Source organism: Nanorana parkeri, unplaced genomic scaffold, assembly GCF_000935625.1.
Source record: "Nanorana parkeri isolate BGI_ZX_2015 unplaced genomic scaffold, ASM93562v1 scaffold360, whole genome shotgun sequence".
Lineage (NCBI taxonomy): Eukaryota > Metazoa > Chordata > Amphibia > Anura > Dicroglossidae > Nanorana > Nanorana parkeri.
In genome coordinates this window covers 759,211-773,119 of record NW_017306628.1, presented here as the reverse complement: position 1 = coordinate 773,119, position 13,909 = coordinate 759,211, and the positions used below count along the sequence as shown (strand labels likewise).

The window sequence follows — 13,909 nt, the reverse complement described above, 5'->3', positions numbered from 1 at the left end:
TCCTGGGCGAACCGAGCAAAACAGCCCAGCCGAATGCCGCTCAGCGGCATTCGGCTATTCGCTCACTGCTGTTCGGCATCTAAAAGAATAGGCCGAACAGCAGCGAGTAGCCTGCCGGAGGTTCGGCTCAGCCGATCCAGATGTTGGATCGGCTGAGTCGAACTCCTTCTGCACTTCGGGTCAGCCGAACATGCTGAGCATGTTCGGCTGACCCGAAGCAATGCAAAGCAAGCCGATGTACAGCTGATTTCAGCCGATATGCAGCTGAAATCAGCCGTACAAGCCTGAAGTGAATAGCCGAACAGTGTTCCGCTCACTTCACTTGGGGTCGGTTGTTCACTCGGCTGCCTACTGCAGCTTAGTGAATAGACCCCTATATCTGCTTATGACATTGTGCCCCATGCATCCTCATTTTGTATATAAAGATCTTAATATATGCAAACTAGATTGAAGCCATTACATTAAGACTAAAATACATACTCATAGTGACCTTGTCCAAAATGAACTGTGAAATCAGATGAGAGCATATAAATCTTATTTAAGCTATTACTGTGCATAAGCTCAAGTGAAAAACATGCTTTAACCAGGCAGACTAAGGGATTCTATCACAAAGCAAAATGCCTGTGTGATTAGGCTCGTGAGGAAGCAGTCATTTCCTATATAACTTGCTGCACACTATTGGTACTGTAAAATAGTTCAACTGATAATGGGTATTGATGTAATATTTCAGTATGGATCAGGTATAGAGTTAGTTTATCGGGTAGGTTTAGGCTTACATATACAGTAAAAGTGTTTTATTGAGGGATGGGTTAAGTTTAGCTGTTTTGCCAGTTAGGGTTTATTTTTGTGATAAAATTAAAATTAAGGTATAATACATTTTGTGGAAACCACACTCAGTCTCTTAAGCGGCACTCCAGGGTTGGAGTGCTGGTGATAAGGAGAAAATGTGCTGGGAGGCTTCAAGGGGGGACGTTTCACAAGAGAAATATTTCAACAGGAACTACTGCCACCCTCTTAGAGGGAGCTGAAAATGCCCCACTTTTAGGAGGCAATGCGAACAAACTCTTATCTGCTTTTTCTAATGGTGGCAGGATCTCCCATACTAGAGGCATAGCTGCAAGGGGAAAACCTACAGCCATAGGATTCCCGCCCTTCCACAACGCAGGGAGAAGGCAGAAGAAAACGGATGTGGAAAATCCTTTGGCCAGGCCAAAGGGGCGGTACTAGCAAAAAGTGTGATCATAGGCTGCCTATCCTTCCCTAAATCAGGGTTTGTTTTGGGAATGCATAGTTTATTTTTGGGGTCTTTCGCGTATACGTTTTACTGATGCCGGCAAAGCTGCCCTTTGTTTGCAGCATGTTATCACATACTTTAGTGTTGTGCACTAGGGCCACCTTTTCTTCAAGCAAAACCCGAACACTCAAGCGAAGCGCAGACATTTTTTTTTTTGAGAATGAGTCGTGGCTTATTCATATGTAAATAGCTCCATCCATTCATATGTAATTATCACAGTTGAGACTATTTTCAGTGGGGGGCCAGTAGCCCCTATCTTAATTTTGGTTGCCACTGTCTGCCTGATATCTTGTGTCTGGGTTTCTGCTGCCATGAAACCCGGACACAGCATTCAAAACCTAGACTCTCCGGGTGAATCTTTTATATTGCAATAGCTGCTTTTACATTTAGGAAATCCCCTTTATTTTCAGGGGTTTTTTTTGTCTAAACGGTCTGTTTGTCAGTTAGGCTTTTGCTACCCTGCTAAGCAAACACAGAAGGGACAGCATTGCACACTAAATACTACATTTAAAAAAAGGAAGGGTTTTTTTAGGCCTAAATTTCACCTCGTCACTATGCAAAAAAGAAAGAAGCTGCTTGCCCATTCTACAATGCAGGGGGAAGGACAGACAGCAGCAAAAGAAAAAAAAAAAAGCAGCCTTAGGCTGCTGTCCTTCCTTAAATCTTCCTTCAGTAGTTAAAAAAAAAAAAAGATCCAAGATGCAGTCTGGGGTAGGACATTGACTGTCATGGACTGTCTATTGTGTTTATAGCTGGTATATACAATTATTTTTCAAATTAGAAGTTTTACTTATTTACAAATGTTTTTATATACAGTATTTTATTTAACTTTAGAGGTTTTGTTTTACTTGTAAAGCTATCCTTGTCCTGGTGTAGCAAACATGGCAGGGATGGCAATGCACACTGGGTACTAAAAAACATAGGCCTAAATTCTACCTTGTCCCTATGCAAAAAAATGCAGCTACCAAGAAAAGCATAGCATTCTACAGCTATAGGCCACCTGCCCTTTATAAAACCCAGAAGTTTTAGGCCTAAATCCCACCTTGTTCCTATGCAAAAATAAAAATGGGTTCCTTGGACGTTAAAGTTACAATAAACCTTGCTCTTTTTATTTGTATGGAAGGGAGGCACAGATAATATGCAGGTTTGTTGTGTTTTAAATGTTTCAGGTCCTCGTTTTCTAGTGGGCCCACATCACTGTCTCCACCGCCCACCACATGGGTGCCTACAACAGCTAAGCGGCTGCTGTGGAGTCACTCATGTGTGCTCGTACCCGGCTGTCCATAGACACACACAGCCCTGAGGCAGGCCACGCCCCTCCTCTCTGCCCCACAGGTTGATTGACGGCAAAATGAGCCTATGGCTCTCTGCCCTCAATCTCCTCCCCCGCAACCAGGAAGTTTTCACTTTTGTGCAGTATTTTTGGTTTTGTAATTCAATAGTGCAGTGCAGGTATATTAGTATTTATTTACTGAATTGTAAATTTGAACCCAGATGTTTAAAATGTTACAGCTTCCAAATCAGTAAAGTAAATGAGAACACTTTCAAAGTCAAGATTTTAAATAATTCCTAAGAATTGTTCCAATAATGTCTGTGAAGGTTCTCATTCATCCGGGTCATGGTATATCTGTAAAAAATAAGTCAAGGCAATTGGACTTGCTGTATTTTTCTTGAAGACGTTTCACTGGTCATCCAACCAGCTTTCTCAATTCAGATTCTGAATTGAGAAAGCTGGTTAGACTGCCAGTTAAACGTCCAAGAAAAATACAGCAAGTCCAGTTGCCTTGACTTATTTTTCACAGATGTTCCAATAATGATTCGCAAATACTAGGGATATTAAAGCCAGCTGTAAGCCTATTCTTTTCTCTTACTCATACTTGTCAATATACAGCAGGTTAATCTAAGGTAGTATAATAATTTACAGTAGGTGTTGCAACGCTACTAAAAACTCTTGGGGAGGTTAAGCAGCAAATACCAGCTTCAACTAAGAAGCAGGTGCTTCACCCCATCACCTCACATATACCACTCCTGACCCATAAATGTGAAGGGTGCCTCACAGATGGTGAAGCACAGAATTGAAGGGGTCGAAAAACACCAACTTTCTAGATGAAGTTGGCATTTCAATATCAGAACATCCCAGGTTTTGAGGTTCCCGGAATACTCTTGAAGATAACTGAAGCGATAAGCTGGCTCTTGTCAGTCAAATAAACTGATGTCAATAATATACCATTATTTATTGCAAAGGTAATCTGTTTGTTTTTTTTAGAGTTATAACATGTTATACCCAGAGCCCCCGAGCTCTGGCTTGTTTTTATTGAATTTCACTCTCTGGGGTTGACTTACAAAAGGCAAACAGGCTGTCCATTTTGCAAGGTCATTCTCCCTTAGCTCAGTGAATGTGGTGAAGCTCTCCTGACATCCATGATCCAAATATGTGCAAGCAAAAATACTGTTTAGTTAATTTTTTTTCTTTGCTTGTAAATGGGTATTCCTTGCACAGTGAATTGTCACCTCATTCACTGATCTAAGCTGAAAATTCCCTTGTGAAGTAAACAGCTTATTTGCTGATAGTAAAATCAACCCCTGCGTGTTTTGTTGCTGCACACATGTCATAGTGTTCTTAAGGTGTCCATACACTGCAATTTTTGTTCGGAAATCGTACGCAAACTGTCTTTTTAACAAAAATTGAATAGTACATTGAACAGTGCGTCACCGATTTTCGTTTTCTATATTGCGATCGGAATGTTTCGTTCAGTCAGATTGTGAAAAATGTTTCTGTCCGAACAAAAAAAAAAAATCGATGAATCAATGGGGTTTTCATTCCTCAAAAATATCTGCAAGAACACAGCACATGCTCAAAAGGAAATTATTTCTGTCGTTCGGCAAAAATTGGTTGGTTAGTATGGCTAATGAACGATTTCCGAAATCAACATTTGACTATGCTTGATAGGGTAGTCTAGGGATAATCGAACGATGGTGTATGCCAGGAACTAAAAATTTTGAACGAAAATCACACAATACCACCTTAAGTTATTACCTGTTCTGACACACTTCTTTTTATTCTCCTTTAAACAGTTCTCCATAAATATCAAACATGTGGTTGCATTTCTAATAACGTGCAAAATAATGGCAAATTAGCCATGACCTTGATTTAATTATATTAATCATCAAGCATTTAAAACATAAATGTGCTAATTTCATTAACAGAATTAGCCTTTAAATAAACTGAATTAAGGTACTCCGGATCCGACCACTCCGTGACCCACTGTATGTTTTATTGAATCGTTCAGTCCCCGGTTTATACAGGTCCCAAAACGAATTACGGTTGTTCTGGCTGCAAAAATGTCCTTGGCAAAGGCCTGGAAATGCCAGACAGTTCCATTCAGACAGGTCGTTTCTTAATTGTCGTGGCTAATGGTACATGAAAAGCTGTGTAGCATCCTCAAGGATACGCAAGGTAAATTTGAAAAGGTATGGGACCCATGGATGCAATACTTGCACATCTCTGAGACTCCTTAACCAAGCATTTCTGTTGCAGTACCGTTTTTTATTCACCGTGTCCTGGATGCCTCTCTGATCTTTTTCTACTCCTTTTCTTTTCTATGCTTTTACCCCTCCCCCCTCTTTTTTGTCTCCTAGTACTGCTATTATGAGCGGATTATGTAATGTTCATTTTTGTCCCTTTGTGAGCATCTGATATGTCTGATTTGTCATAAAAGCCACTGCTGTACTGGTACATGACCTTTATTGACTGTGTAACCCTACTTGTCATATGAGATGCATTGCGTATTCCATCTCTGTGTCTTGTCAAAAATGTAATAAAAACTTTGTGAAAGTAAAAAAATAATTAACTGAATTCATATTCTGTAACAAATCAAAACCAAGCAGCTATTAACTCTTTAATCTATGACTAAACTATTCTGCTGGTGGGTAATATTGGATTGGCAACTATGTTCTAAAAGGTGGTCATATAATTTAAATGGTCCACACCTCTTCTGGCCAATTTCTCATACCTATAGACATTTACTGTCAAATACCACTGGCCAAAGGAATATTAGGAGAACAGTAACTGGACAGGTCTTGAGGCTATTCAGACAAGCCTTCTTTAGATATACCTGCTTGCTTAATTATACTAGGGATCTACTAGAAAGGGAAGACAACTAGCTTGATAGCCTGGTTAAAAAAATTACTTTCTGTGCCTGAAAGAACATCCCTTAAGTCTGATCATTGGGTACCCCCAACATGTCATGGTTTTTCATCCTGTTTTTAGGATTTCAGTCACCTTGACCAGGTGACTTAATCTGAGTTACTGGGACATCAATAAAACTACAGCTGTTCTCACGAAGGTGAATCCTAAATAAAAGACTTGTTGTACTAGGGAACTTGAAGTTATGGAACACTGTTCTATAATAATACAAATATCAGACCATAGCTCAATTCACTAAGCTATAGTTCATCCTTTCTCAACCTTTTGAACATCAAGAAACTCTTGTAATATCTTTCAGCTTTCAGGGAACCCCTAGTACAGCTTATGGTTTATTAGAATGCACAGTATGTTGAGACATTAGGGCTGCTCTTTACAAGAAAATAATTTTCAGTAATAAAAATAAAATGAAACACATAATAATAATGGGCAGAAAAGAAAAGTAGACAGAGGAAATTGTGGTGTTCCCCCACACTGGTGGTCTGTGAAAAAATGTCCACTTATATTTATATTCAGTGACACGCCCTCTTATAATAGTGGTTTTATATAGGCGGTCAGTGGAGAAGGACCCCCTTCAGTGGTGGTCAGTGAAAAGGGGCCCCTTTACTGGTGGTAATCAGAATGCAGCGTCATTACATTGGTGATCAGTGGGTAGCATACCCCTTACATTGGTGGTCAGTAGGATAATTTCCCCCCTTTACAGATAGCAAATGGATCAATGGTGTCAGTGATTACTTGAGAGTAAGAAATTGCTTATTACACAAGGATCCCCACGCAACTTTTGTAGCTGTTGCAGTGATAATATATGCTATAACAATTGTTATTTACAGAAATTAAAAGCCAAAAAGAGCTGAAATGAACAATCACAGGACTGAAAAGAACAACTGTTATGACAAATAATACATGTATTATGATATGATATAGGGAAACAGATACAAGGGCCTAGTGATTTCGAGTCATTATATTCGTATCTCTCTATTCATTTAAAGAACTTAAATATAACTTCAGTCACAACAAAAATCATCCCAAGATTGGGTATTTTTTAACATGTTCATCCCAGAAGTCTTTTTGTGAAGTTTTAAACTCAGGATGCCCATCTTTCCACTGCCATACTAATTAATATTCAAAAATTTTGAGTTTGTATTGTGTGTACCTGCTTTGCCTCAGATCACACAGCGTACATGATTACTGTGTATGTTAAAGCAAAACAGCAAAGTGGTGTAGTGGTTAGCACTTCTGTCTTGCAGCACAGAGGGTTCCTGGTTTGAGTCCTGGCCAGGTCACAATCTGCAAGGAGTCTGCATGTTTGTAATAAATAACTGCATTTACATTTTCTAAATATCTGATAGAAAAGCAGGCACTTCAAGATACCTGTGTATATGCTCATATACTATAGCTTGTAGAGCATCTCAAAAGCCCCTAAGTCCAGTGTGCTCTAATACAGCCTCTTTTCAGTCATGGCACCCTTTAAAATTAATTCAAAAGTCTAATGTCATAGATTTCAAGGGGGACCCCCTTCAAAACAAGATCCCCCCTTCACATCAAAGTCAACCCTTCAAATCAGGAGCTGCTCTTCCACATCAGAAGCCCCTCTTTCATATCAATTTCCCCACCTTCACATCAGGGTCCCACTACCACAAACGTTTGAGGCACCCCTGAGGAAGCTAGAAGACATACCAGGGTGCCACAACACACTGCTTGAGAAAATGCAAAAAAAACAAAACGTTTTAAATAAGCCCCTTCTACCCCATTCGCTATCTTATTAAGGTGAATATAATAATTCAAGACCTAGAAACATTTAAATAAGTCCCACTTTGTTTGCATAGTTTAAAGTAGTATTAAAGTTTTTTTTTTTTTTTTTGCATATATCTACTGCTAGCAAGCAGTAGATATATGCCACAGCATTAAAAAAAAAATAAAAAAGGGGCCAAATACTAAATACTTACCCGAGTCCACGCCGCACGCTCCCAGCTGAAGAACACAGACCCGAACAGCCAGGTGCAGGAGATCACCGGCGGAGGGGAAGAGGAGAGACTCACTGTAAGTCAATGCACGCAGCCGGGAGCGTGCATGTTGGACAGACACCGTAGGACAGGAAGAAACAGCAGTCTGTGCTGGATCAGAGACCGGCATCAGCGCTGGAGGGACTGCTAAAAAAGGAGTGGAAGGAAGAAGATGATCGGATCAAGAGGCATCACTTAAGGTAAGTATTAAAAGCAGAATGGGCTAAAAAAAAGTAACTTCAATGTCACTTTAAATGAATGAAAAAATAAAAATAGCATGGGAAGCTGGGAGTTTTCCATGCTGTCAGTGGGGCAATATTGGTAATTTAACAAGGATACTATTTGTTACAATAGCATGCTACAAGTTTGTTTTCTAGTGCTAAACCAAGCAAAACAGGCAAGGCTTTCAGTTCACATCTGCCTGACTAACCTGAAAGAGGTTTCAATTAAGTTCACTGTAAATGAGAATGACAAGCTTTGAGATTTTGGAGAGAAGTGCAAAGCACATTTACCTGAGGCATATCTCAGAAGGCATCGTCCAATCAACTCTTCTGAATCTTCACGCTAACACTTTAGATAATGAACAGACAAGCATCAGACCTGCAAAACAAATATAGAACACATTGATGAATGATATATATATATATATATATATATATATATCACACACAAAAGAAATGACTGTGAAATACATTCTTATATTTCTTGTTATAACTTCTGTTATGAGTTATGATTTTATACCTGTAAATCTATGATTAATATGTGGACACCAGCGATGTCATCACTCACATTTTCTCAGAGAAGTGCAGAGGGCAGAGAAGTGGCTTGCCTTGCTGTGTCTGTGTGTTTGTGGAGACACACAAAGCTTACTAGCACATACAAGGGTGGCTCTATAGGACCCTGGAATTGAAAGGAGCCACCATACAGAAGGATATCAGGGCAGTGCTACAGAAAACTAAAACATTTAAACAACAAGGAGCAGCATCTACTGTAAGTGATTTAATCAGCATTTGATACGGCTTAAAACATTTTGACTTTAATATCACTTTAAAGGAGAACTATGGGCTTTTCCCCATAGTTCTCCTAAGGGTCACGGGAGAACACAAACTAGCGTTCCCAAAGCTCAGTATACCGCGAGGGGTATACTGAGACGCCGCAGCCAGAACGGATCCTGACATTACTGTCGAGATCCACCCAGCTGCGGGATTGACAGCTGACTCTGCCTATTTAGTCCATTCCGCCAAACTCTTCACCCTTTTGTGAATAGACCCCATGTGTTGTTCCAGTGTAGATCTTTTTTTTTTCCTCCTTAAAGCTGAAAAACATAGAGGGAGGTTAATCGGTTTCCACTCAAATTGGCACTGGTTTGCGTCTACAATAGCTACATTAGCTGCTTTGAGGGTAGGAGCTCACATGGGTGTTCTCTGTAAATCAGTGAAGAATTTGCTGTTGCTATATACATTAATACATTAAATACTGTAAATGTAAGCATTATAAACAGCATGAGCAGAAACACAATTTATGTTCCAGAGTTAAGAGAGCAAAATAAGGCGCTGCCTTTACTTACTAGGCATTTATAATAAACATATATAATTTACAACATGTGTGAGTCACTTAAATTACAGGTGCTCCTCAATAAGTGCAATTTAAAGCCGCATAAAATATTTTAGACCGCCATTGAATGGCAAATACACAGAAGTAACAATGGACCCTAGGATTTAAATTGTTCAGCTTCTCCCTTTAATCTTCCAGTCAATACTATATGCATGAAAGGCGCCTACTGTGGCATTTGATCTGTCATCCCTTCTTAACATTGGATTTTATAACAATTTACATATTTTATCAAATTGCTTCCAGAGTCCCTGATGGAAGTCTATAGGGAAATGGTAGAGACTTGCAAAAAACTAAAATGATGTGGGCTATAATATGCTTCAAGCCAACATATAGGTTTACAAGTTTGCACCAATAAATTCCTGACATAATATACAAAATTAGTGTAGTACCTGCTTGACCCCTAAAGGCTGTTAAGGCCCCCCAAAAGTCAAGTGGGCTGACATTTCACATGAAGGTAGGGTTCTTGATGGTCAACAAGGATGTGAACAGATGGACGCCAGTTATTTTTTAACAGTTGATAGAGTTTATTACAGGGTCAATAAACTTTAAACTGAGGGTTAGGGTCACAGGATACCCCAAAATACAGCATGGATCACACACTGCAAATACTTCTTCCAGTCAGAGGAGGACCTTAAAGTCAAGACCAGTACTCTGCATATTAAAACAGACTGAAGGGCAGTAAAAGCACTTATGCTTGAAAGGACAACAGACTCACAAGGTCTCAGCTTCTATGCAGTTTCTCTGGGCTCACCCTTGGTGCTCAGATCCAAGGTTCAGCTTCACACCTGTCAGGAAACACTTCCAGCTAGGCAGTGCAAACTGCCCAGCTTTGGATCTATTGTCAACAAGCACATGTGTCCTCTTCAGGCACCAGGCCTGTAAGGCCATACACATCCTCCCCAGACAAAGCCTGAGAAGCTAGAGAGCTTCCAGAAGGTTTTTCAAAATACTGAAAACCTTTCTTAGGTCTGCACAACTGGCAATAGACCTCGTAGTGGTATATTCATAACTCAGGTTATTGTATTTTCCCATACTGTTGCCAGGTACACTCCCCAGGCAGCAGACAGAAGCACATAGTAACACTGAGCATAGGGACAACCCAACAAAAGCAAAAGTATCAAATCTGGCTTAGGCTGGCTACAGCCTAGCAGAACTAAATTTAAAGAGTTTAAATTTAGGGCAGGGTGGCTACATCAGTAAACTTTTTTAATAAAAGCTATATCTTTCATAATTAAAAAGCAGTACTTATGCTCTAGGAAAGAGACTATGCCTATGCTAAGTTAAGCAGTAAGTGAGAATTGCATCATCAGTCACCTGCACTAAGGAAAACATTTCCTTAGTCTACCATGCCCGAGTGATAACTCAAATTGTAAATCTGTAACTTTAGGACAAGCTGCAAAAAAAGGGAAGCATCAGGGGGCTGATCTGTGGTAGGCAACATGTATAAAGTCACATCAACGGACATCACAAGAACAAGGAATTAAACGGTCATCTCTGATCTATCTTATCAGGAAATAGATGTTGGCCCGGGATGATGTCTGTAAAATAACACCCTCCTTCCGGAGACAATAGGCCCTGTTCTCATTGGTAACACACCAAGATAAGGATTCGTATTTTCAAAAACGTGACAGTTAAATTAGATTTGACAGTTGCAGTTGCATGGCTTAAAATAAAGATCCTCAGCCTTGTGTTAAGATTTGTAAATTAAGTTTATTGCTGGGGGGGGAGAACTGTGGGAGGTAAAATATATCTGTTAAGTGTTACATTTACACAGTACTTAGCAAGCATGTACTTAACATCAAAACACGTCTAGCTAGATCTGCTGAAAGAAAAAAAAAAAAAAATTGTAAAGGAAAACTATAATGGATTTGGTATCTTTTTAAAAAAAGTTAAATGTATGCAAGTGTAGGTGGTGGTGGTGGTGGGGTTGTTTGCAGTAAAGTTCATTTCATGCTTATGATCTGTTGCTTGTCAGTCACAGGTTCGGTATGCAGGACGAGGAAGGGCAAAGAAATACTTACTTGTTTGAACAGGTTGCACCCTCGCTGGCTGGGTGGGAAAGGTTTTCCTCTGTCACTGGCAGTGTTTCTATCAGAAAGGGAGCGACAACTCACTCATCCAGCCAGCAATCGAGCAACCTGTGAAAACAGCTGATTATTGTCATTGCACTACTTAGAAATCCCATCACTGGCCTAAGTAATAGTTTAAAAATGTGTGTCCTGCAGGACATGGCTGGGGAACTTGTAAATGTCAGGAGGTCAAAGAAGAATTATGGAAATCTACTTCTTAACTTGAAAGCCCCTTCAAAAGGGTACATACAATGTTTTTTGGCTAATTGTACTTACATTTTGGTGGGCTACTTCGACGCGGGATACAAATAGATCATTTATATCACTATTGTACAAAAAAACATTATACGTTTTTATAAAACGTATGTTTTCGAAATAAAATTGAATACAGAGTGCATCCATGACACTATGTTTACAGAAAAATCTAGTCTTTCTAATACAACCTAGCAGTAGCGATTTACTCATGGGCTGTCTCTGTCTAATTGAAGCTACATACAGAGCTGAATGAAATAGAGAAAGGGTGGTCCCTCCATACAACAGCAGGTGATGGCTTCAAACTTCAGGCTTCATAGTATAGTACTAACTCATCACCAAAGTGCTAGAGAATTGATGTGATGCACCACCTGTTGGCTGCAAGTGGCATATAATAAATGTTCGTATTCAATATTTCATATTTACCTGACAAAAAGAACGTACATATTTTAAAACATTTTTTTAAGGTTGAAAATGTGTTCAAAACACTACAGATTTAATTTAGTGAATATATATGTTTCAGAATATTAGTACTGTAATGTTCTGTTAGCTTTGTCATATGCGTTTTAGAAATGGTCTTCTTGTCTTGAGTGTTTTGTGTTCCTCCAAAGCCTCCACACGCACACTTTCTTCACTGAGAATACTTTAATTAACGTCTGCTGCTAAACTGAAGCAGATGGTCCAATGCTACGTGCCCTTGGGCTTCATACCTCAGGATTTTCTGAAACAGGAAAGACAGACACCTTTTGGTGCCAAAATCTGTAGGCAAGGAACACTCCCTTGATGTCACATATCCTTCATTTTTAGGAGCAAAATACAGACAGACCATTCATAACTTATGCACAAAGGATTAAAACATATGTTCCACAACTTATTTGCTAGTTATAGAAGAAAACTAGCATACTTTGCTATAAGTTAGAAACTGAACAAACATTTGGGGGCTGATTGAATAACAGGAGATGAGCGCAAAACTTCAGCTGCCTGAAAATCAGAATTCTTGTTTTAGGTCCCGTTCATACATGACCTGTGCTGTGCAAGGTGCACTGCTATAAAATGCAAACATGCAGGTCACCGCACAGCAGACCACGCTGCCATGCTGGGACCTGAATGGAATGTACACTCCAAATAAATAAAAAAATGTATATGTATATATATATATATATAAAACAGTGACAGCTCTGGCCACGCGCGATGCAACACACACTACTGGAGCTGTCACAGCACACTCGCCCGTTTCAGTGGACAGGCTAGTGTAAATGGGCCCTATTTCATCTACAAAATGAAAGGTAAAGCTTGATTGGTTGATATTGTCTACAATTCTACATTTATTCTCATTTGCATTTCTCCAGTTTAAATCCATCAGCCCTTTGACTGGTTGCAATAGCTAACATCAATACAGTAAACTCCCCGTTATCCAACATCCACGGCGATTGATAGATTCCGGAGAAATTTAGTTTTTGGTTGCTTGAAAGTTGCTATAAAAAATAGGTCTAACTAATGCCATACCACATACTATACCATACCATAAACTCTGTATTGACTTCATATTAATATTATTATCAGCAAAATAGGGGTAGGTTTTTCCTGGTTAGATGAGAGTTCTGGTAAGTTGAATAGCGGATAACTGAGAGTTTACTGTATTTCCCTTTAAACTAGTGTTTAAAGGGAAACTGCACAAGACTTTAATTATTCTACAAAATAAAAGGTGATGCCTGATTGGTTGATATTGTCTACAATTCTAATTTTATTATCGTTAGGATTTCTCCTGGTTGCGATGGGCAACTTCAATATTTTCCCTTTTAAGAGTACAGTTACATAGCAAAATAAAAGGTAATACTGTTGACTCTGGTCTGTGATGTACTAAAATTTGCTCCTTCTGTTCAGGTATATATAAATACTTATCAATTAACTTCTTTTATATGCCTTCTTTTGGTCCATTAAATATGCTACTGAAAACACATTGATCCAGGCAGAAATCCAGTGCTGTCCTATGTTCACACTTCCTGTTCTAGGGTAACACTTATGGTCTATAGCAGGGCTCAAAATTTCCACTGCCTGCTCGCATTTGGCGAGTAAAAATAAAGTGAGGGCGAGTGGAAATTTGGGTCTCCAAGTACCGGTCCGCGGCCCAACTCTGGCCCGCGAGCCGGTACTATGTGGCCCGCAGCCAGCTGACATGTCAGGCACATGATCGCAGATCGCGTACCTGACTTGCTGGAGCAGCTCCACGGTCTGCATCTGTGTTGGATGCAGACCGCAGAGCAGCTCCTGTTAGCTCTGGCTTCCTTCGGCCGGAACTCTGACAGTTCTGAGCTCCAGCCGAAAGAAAGGATGTATGTGAGGAAGATCGATCCCTGGTTATCTGGGGGTGATTACTGAGGTCTGCTGCAGACCTCAGTAATCACCCCCAGATAACCAGGGATCGATCCTGCTCACAGCCTCCTCCCTGCAAAGACGTGAACAGGTGAGGGGG

At 39.9% G+C, this 13,909-nt stretch overlaps 1 protein-coding gene across 1 annotated transcript in view; it reads right to left on the bottom strand.

Moving 5' to 3' along the window:
* The window catches only part of KLHL32 (kelch like family member 32), a 127,573-nt gene that overhangs the window by 95,258 nt on the left and 18,406 nt on the right, over positions 1-13,909 (bottom strand). Inside the window, exon 3 of the mRNA XM_018558810.1 lies at positions 8,014-8,101. Within this exon, the coding sequence (XP_018414312.1) occupies positions 8,014-8,036 (23 nt within the window). The 5' untranslated portion in view covers positions 8,037-8,101. The remainder of the gene's footprint in view (positions 1-8,013; positions 8,102-13,909) is intronic.